This window comes from Haliotis rufescens, unplaced genomic scaffold (assembly GCF_023055435.1).
Source record: "Haliotis rufescens isolate VD_foot unplaced genomic scaffold, xgHalRufe1.0.p SCAF_25, whole genome shotgun sequence".
NCBI lineage: Eukaryota > Metazoa > Mollusca > Gastropoda > Lepetellida > Haliotidae > Haliotis > Haliotis rufescens.
The window spans coordinates 4,885,370-4,892,698 of record NW_025963946.1 but is presented as its reverse complement, the minus strand read 5'-3'; the positions used below and the strand labels follow the sequence as shown (position 1 = coordinate 4,892,698).

Here is a 7,329-nt window from a genome sequence, read left to right as displayed (position 1 = left end):
CTTTTACGCTGCTTTTAGCCATATTCCTGCATGTTCCCATGTTGGGAATCGAACCCGGGTCTTCGGCGTTACGAGCGAACGCTTTAACCACTAGGCTACCCGACCGCCCCTTATATTCAGTAACGCACTGGCTTGAAGTGAAACATTTGCAATATGATTCGACCATGTCAATGGCAACTCCAATATATACTGAACCGCAAAAGAAACGTCGTCCCAAGTAACATTGCATGAAAAGTTGTCATTTAAATATCTGTGTAATTTTTGGCAAAGTTTCTAAAATTTACCTTGTCCTGAAAAATGAAATTTGATGATAAAAAGACAAAGCAGATGACAATAAAACCGATCGCAGAAACGCATCACGGCAACGGCCATGGTAACCCGATGCACGTTATGAGTTCCGTGCAAATTGCAATGTACATGCGTTCCTCCATTTCTTGCCCTATAAAAATCCGACAAGATCGTATAATATTCACTCGTTATTGAATTGCTACCACATGCAAATATTGACAAGAAATCAGCGATCTATAGCCCTTGGATGATTGGAAGCTGGACAAACCGCCCGCCAAGTAGCCAATGCGTTTCAAGTCCACGTAAGGACCACCAACGGTACCAGACCTCCAACACTACAGATGAGCAACCACGTAGTGGAGACCAAGGGTCACCACCCGACAGCATCTTCAGTATCGCTTTGTTACTGCTGAGGAAACTGCTCGACAGACCATGGGGACACACCAGCGACACATAAGTGGGGACACCGTGCGTCGACGATTGACGAGCAGACACCTCCACTGTCACAGGCCACACAGAGGGCCCACTCTGTCACCACGTCATCGCCGGGACCGTCTTCATTGGGCAACACAGCACCAGCATTGGCGCCACCAGCAGTGGGGAAGAGTCCTCTTCTCAGACGAGAGCCAACAACAACAAAGAGAGAGAGAGAGAGAGAGAGCGAGAGAGAGAGAGAGAGAGAGAGAGAGAGAGACAGAGAGAGAGAGAGAGAGAGTCTGGCGACGCCGTGGGGAACGTTATTCGGATGACTGAGAGAAACTCATGGGGTGGTCCGAGCATCATGGTGTGGGTTGATTGGTCTTGCACAGAGGGTCGGCCCTGTGGTCTTCCAGAACATCGGTCCAGGGAGAAGCAATGGTGTCACAGCAGCTCGGTACATTGATCAAGTCTGACCACACGCCATACCTCATTTGGCACGTCGCCGCAACCACGAGTTTCAGCATCATAACGCCCGTGCCCACACTGCGAGAGCAACAAGAGACTTCGTCCAACAGAATGGCATCAGAACCATGCAGTGGCCTGCCCTCAGTCCAGAAGTAAATCCCATTGAGCACCTGTGGAACGAGATTCAAAGACGGCTGAATGACGTCCGTTGAACTGCATCAGGAGTTCCTCAGAGTGTGGGCTCAAGTGTCTATGGCCTTCATCAGGAACAAGAACCATTTATTAGTTTAGATAGGGCGAAAACTGCCCAAGCTATGGGGTTGATTTCAATTCATTCCATCAATTATAGGAGGATATATGTTTATAGACTGGTTGGAACATAGGCTATTGCCCATTTTAAACAACCTCAGTGTCATAGTCATGGATAACGCCAGTTAACACAACGTCCGGGAACCAGATACAGTCGCGCCAACCATGAGTAGTCTGAAGATGACCATACAGGAATATATGACATTGTCGTCTTCAGAACATCTGAAACGAAAGTTCATGGAGACAATTCGGCTGAATAAGAAACCAGGAAAGTACAAGACATGTCTGCTGGCGGCACAACACGGTCACGTTGTTTTACGTACGCCAGTCAGACATTGTGAGCTCAAACCTGTTGAGCCTATCTTGGCTAACTGTACAGGGTGGCAAGACATAACACAACATTCAAACTAACACATGTCAAAGGGAGAATCAACGCAGTCTTTGCTAGCTATCAGTCTTGTTGAACCAGTTATGCCTTTGGGTGATAGTACAGATTCATCTACGTCATCAGCGGAGATAGATACTACATTAAGAAATCATCCATAGAAAAACAAATACTTCTTGATTCCAAAACTGCAACCTTCCAGTGCTCATCCCTTTACATAGCGTTTAACTATTCCATCATTTATCCAAGCAAATATAATCCAGTATATATCCTTAATTGCTACCCCATCAACGCTCATGTAAATTAAGTACAATAACAGCAATATTTTGAGACCCCTCACCCGCTTGAAGCGCCCGTAAAATCACAAATATCTGACAAGTCGGAGCAACAAATCTTCACGTTGTTCTCAGGCAAGTCACCATTCTCAGAATAGTGAACATTCCATCTCTCAACTATCTGATAAACAATTGACAATTATAAGGCGAATGTCAATCAAAGTTAAAGGAAGTTTCCAACAGGAGGAGAAATTGGCAGTTGAAACCCTTTCTCAGTAAGATGGAGAAGCCCTCCCGGCTTTAAAGGAGAGAGGGAGGATTCACACATAATTGAATACACAGAGAAAGATCAGAAGAGCTGACATTGAACTGAGTGAACGTAAGTTCGAACAGAGAATGATAACTAATCTGGAAGCCTATCAACCTCCATCAACAAGTTTCCCATTGCGGAATTCATCAGTTGTATGTTGTACGTTCAACAACCTGTAAACGTCAGCATGAACAACCTGGAATTACGACATCCGCTCCACAGACAAGTGAGTGAGTGAGTGAGTGAGTTAGGTTTAACGCCGCTTTGAACAGTATTCCAGTCATATCACGGCGTGTCAGCTTAATGTGGGAAGAAAGCCCGAAGTGATGCAGGTCTCAGACGTTTACCACTTCGTCGAAACCCACGAGCACGTGTATGGTGCTGACAAACCTAGAAACATAATCAGGGCGAACCGGGATTCAAACCCACAATCATAGGTTTCTGGCATGCCCATAGGACGCAACTCTGCACAGCGAATCGCGGCGCCTTAAACGACTGGGCCACCCGTGCCCCCTCCACAGACAAGTGAACCAAGTGTGACCTCTACAATGTCTACACACACGCCTGCGTTTAGTCTGCTCAACCCACACGCATGTTGTTGATTGTCTGCTGGTTTCACACTAAGTTCTTTAACGTACAGATTTCTGGATTTACATATTGTTTCAATTTGAGAATCGAAACCTAAAAATACTGACATATAATTTTATCGACACGATACTTATAGAATACAAGACAAAAGTTCATTGTTTTTTCCAGTGTGACAAACAAGTTCAGCACCGTTCGGTCAAATCAGTGGATAGTTGTGACAACGATCTCCTACCCAACTCCAGACATCAAGTTCCTGGCAGAGATTCCTGGCTGGAAAGTTGTTGTTGTCGGGGACACCAAGACTCCAAGGGACTGGAGGTAACCATCACTACAATCTAAGAGGGAATATAGAATTCCAGTCTTGCAATAACGTGTTCATACACCTGAGGTTTATACACATATATAATTTCACTGTTACTGTCAGCGATTTATCAATATTACCAACAAGGGTGGACGGATTGTGTGTTATGACTTTCCTATATTTTCACATTTGCATGTTAGCGATTCTCAGTGCTGATTGGACAACTGACGCCACAGTGCTTCATTCTTACATGACATTAAGTCATCTGAACAATAGGCTGCCTTTAGTGAAGTGTCATTTTCTGTCAATATGTAATATATAGACTAACCGTCTCAAAACACGGAATTACGCACATATGTCCCGTGTAAGTGATTGTTGTACGTCCCTCCCCTAAGACCCGGGATTAACATCTTTTATTCACACGTTACAGATAATCCGTAATTCTTCGAAGCTTGTTTTTCAGTCTCTAATTATATATTATTTCACTTAATGTATGCAGCTCAGTGACTGCTGCCCACTTCCTTTTGATCGCAGCGGTCTGGTCTTGAAATATATTGTCATTCATCCAGGATCGGACAATATGTTTGCATGGAACTCACCAAAGCTTTTACTCACTACGAACCTTCAGGCTCGAAGTAGAATTTATGAACAGCATGTGTTTTTTTTCATGAATTAACAGCAATGGGTCATATTGAGCGAGTTCACATACGCTGGGCTTAACTGGCTGTATTTCCCATTTGTCACGTGCACATTTGTTATTTTATCAGCAAAAATAATATTTTATTGTATTTAACAAGGCTTTAATGATTGATTCCAACAATATATTTCTTGTATATACAAACATGCTTATATTAGAACTAATTCTTCAGTAAACATTCTGTTGTATCAAGGAAGGCTGAGCTGAGTGGATTTCGTTATTCTTATTATGCGACGTTTCGATACAGATGCATGGTGAAGTAGACGAGGTCACGGCTCTCAAAGTCGTCTTAAGTGTGCAGGACGCATTTCACTGTGCAGGGTTGCGTCCCTTGGGCACGCCAGAGACCTGTGCTTGTTGCTCAAGGTCCTGGTTCGCCCTGATTATGTTCCTCGGTTGTCATCACCATATCCGTGGTCGCGGGTTTCACCAAAGTGGAAGCGTCTGAGACCTACATCAGTACAGCCTTCCCTACCACATTAAGCTGTGATATATCTGCAATATTGTTCAAAGGGGTGTTCAACCAAAGTCCCTCATTCACTGCTGAAGAAGGATAAAAAAACTACATTGGAGAAACTTGACTAAAATTACTGGATAACTGAAGTCATGCTTTAATCTGGCACCATGTCTTTATGAACTATATTTTGATGAAGTTTCGTAGATCGATACATGTTTCAAAAAGCAAGGAATCAGTCACATATTGGTATTTATGTTAACCATTCCTCTTTTCAGGTACCCAAATTGTATTTTTCTGAGCTTAGACGATCAGTATGGACTTGGTTTTGAGACGACCTCTCATCTTCCAGAGCGGAGCTATGCCAGAAAAACAGTTGGATATCTGTTTGCAATAGCCCATGGCGCACAAATCATTTATGAAACTGATGATGACAACCGCCCACTCGATTTACTGAAACAGTTCATTCTTGAGCCAACAATGTGGGGTCTTTTGTATAAAGGAGAAAAGCTCTTCAATCCTTATCGCCATTTTGGACAGCCAACATTGTGGCCAAGAGGTTATCCACTTGGTTCCGTAGGAGAAAATATCACACTGGAGTATGAGCTGAATCACTGGAAAACCCCGTCCATTCAGCAGGGTGTTGTGAATGGTGATCCGGATATGGATGCCATTTTCAGACTGACCCGAAAACAAACCCATTCTCAATTGAATGTGACCTTTGATGACCGAGCTCCACCAGCAATCATTCCAGCTGGGGTGTTCTCACCCTTTAATTCTCAGAATACCCTTTTCCTGTATGATGCACTATGGGCACTACTGATTCCAACTACAACAACGTTCCGAGTGTGTGACATCTGGAGAGGCTACTGGGCTCAGAGACTCCTGTGGGAGATGGGAGGAAATGTAGGATTCTTCCCACCAAATGCTTTCCAGAAGAGGAATTCCCACTCCTACCTCAGTGATGCAAATGACGAAAAGGATCTCTATTTTCAAACAGAACGCCTTGTGACCTTCTTGTCCAAGTGGAGATGTGGAGCAGAGAAGTCATTTTTTGACTGTGTGAAACAACTCTCCAAAGATATGTGTGAGAACAAGTTTTGGAATGAAGGTGACGTGATCCTGACTTCAATGTGGATAAGAGACCTCAATTCCATTGGCTATGAGGAACCTAAAAGAGTTCCACTTGGGTCTATACCTGACAAAACCCTTCCGATTTTAAATAAAAGGATTCAACACCAAACCAGGAACACAAGCGAAATGTCCAAAGTTGTTTTCTGGGCAGCAGAGCAAACACCTCCTTTGACATATTCCCCAGAAATTCAAAAGACAGACGTTTTGTCTCGATTAACCAAATCGGCATCTTATTGCAAGAATTACCCATATAATGGTTCAATATTTGACAGTTCAATGACCATCCACACCTTCTCCAACATTCTACTGATTGTTGTCTTTAACTCCCCCTACTACCAGAACCTAGATCTCCTGGAGACTATTTATAGCATTCATTTTCCAAATATCTTATATTGTGGTCCGAGGAAAGACCGTTTTGATGCATACGCAAAGCACCTTACAAAACATGTCTCCTTTGTTGAAGTTGATGTTGGTAAAGGTTGGTTTTCCCAGAATTGTCTGACACAAGCAATGAAAATTAATTATAATGTAGATGGGTATCTCTACATCGGCGATGATACGTTGGTCAATGTTTGGAATCTGCATAACCTTCCATTTGATAAACTTTGGCTCGTTGATGCAACAGTACTGCAACAGTCCAAGAAGACGAAGTGGCATTGGTTCAACATGCCAAGTGTAGGCCTGAAAATGTATCAAGCTGCCCTGAACGCATCGAAAGTCTTAGACAAACGTCGGTTTGACAGTTTTCTTCAGATGTTAGCAAGGAATACTAAAAAGGTTGATGGAGTCTTGTGCGCACCTTCGGACATTGCATATGTTCCAAGAAAAATTAAAAATGACGTGATATATTTCATGGAACATTTTTCCAAATTCAACCTGTTTGTTGAGATAACAATTCCTACTGTTTTTGCTGGAATTGAAAAGTGGGAAAATGTCCATAAGATGCCAGGAATGTATTTATGGTATGATGGGAAAAGAAGTCATGTCGAAAAATATTTCAACAAGAATGATATATTCCTCCATCCAATTAAACTATCAACTGTACTGAAGAAAGGTAACACAAGACAGTTTTTTTGTGGGACGTATCTACCTTTGACAATGAGAATGTCTCAAAAGGAATGAACAATACATTGCATCCATACCCTTGTAAGGACAATGCCCAAACCTGGTGATATCTACCATGTGATTTACAATATGAGCATACACATACCCGCCCGGACATTGACTGCTGGTGTGAGTGATCAACAAACTGTGAAATGAATGTAATGGAATCTTAAAATATCATCTTGCGGTCTGGCCATACCAATGGAACGTGTGTTACAGACTTAAAGCTGAATGTGTTCCATGCCAGGCCTAGCATACACCGTCTTTGGTGCATGACACCTTGACTTCATGTTGGATATATGATGAAGCCATGTTACATTTAAACTCGTGATATTCCCCAACAATTATGATGGGTAGGATATGTAATTTTACCCAGTCGTCTAAGGAGTTGCGTCCCTTGGGCGCGCCAGAAACCTATGATTGTGGGTTCGAATCCCGGTTCGCCCCGATTATGTTTCTAGGTTTGTCAGCACCATACCCGTGCTCGTGGGTTTCACCGAAGTGGTAAACGTCTGAGACCTGCATCACTTCGGGCTTTCCTTCCACATTAAGCTGACACGCCGTGATATGACAGGAATACTGTTAAATGCGGCGTTAAG

General features: G+C 43.1%; 1 protein-coding gene across 1 annotated transcript; it reads left to right on the top strand.

Annotated features, from left to right (window-relative positions):
* The first annotated feature begins 1,371 nt into the window (after window positions 1–1,371).
* Window positions 1,372–7,006, top strand: LOC125383606 (probable glycosyltransferase STELLO1). Its single transcript, XM_048402191.1, has 4 exons — window positions 1,372–1,409; window positions 3,209–3,358; window positions 4,771–5,603; window positions 6,978–7,006. The coding sequence occupies exons 1-4, from the start codon at window positions 1,372–1,374 to the stop codon at window positions 7,004–7,006; spliced, it is 1,050 nt and encodes a 349-aa protein (XP_048258148.1).
* The last annotated feature ends 323 nt before the right edge of the window (window positions 7,007–7,329 follow it).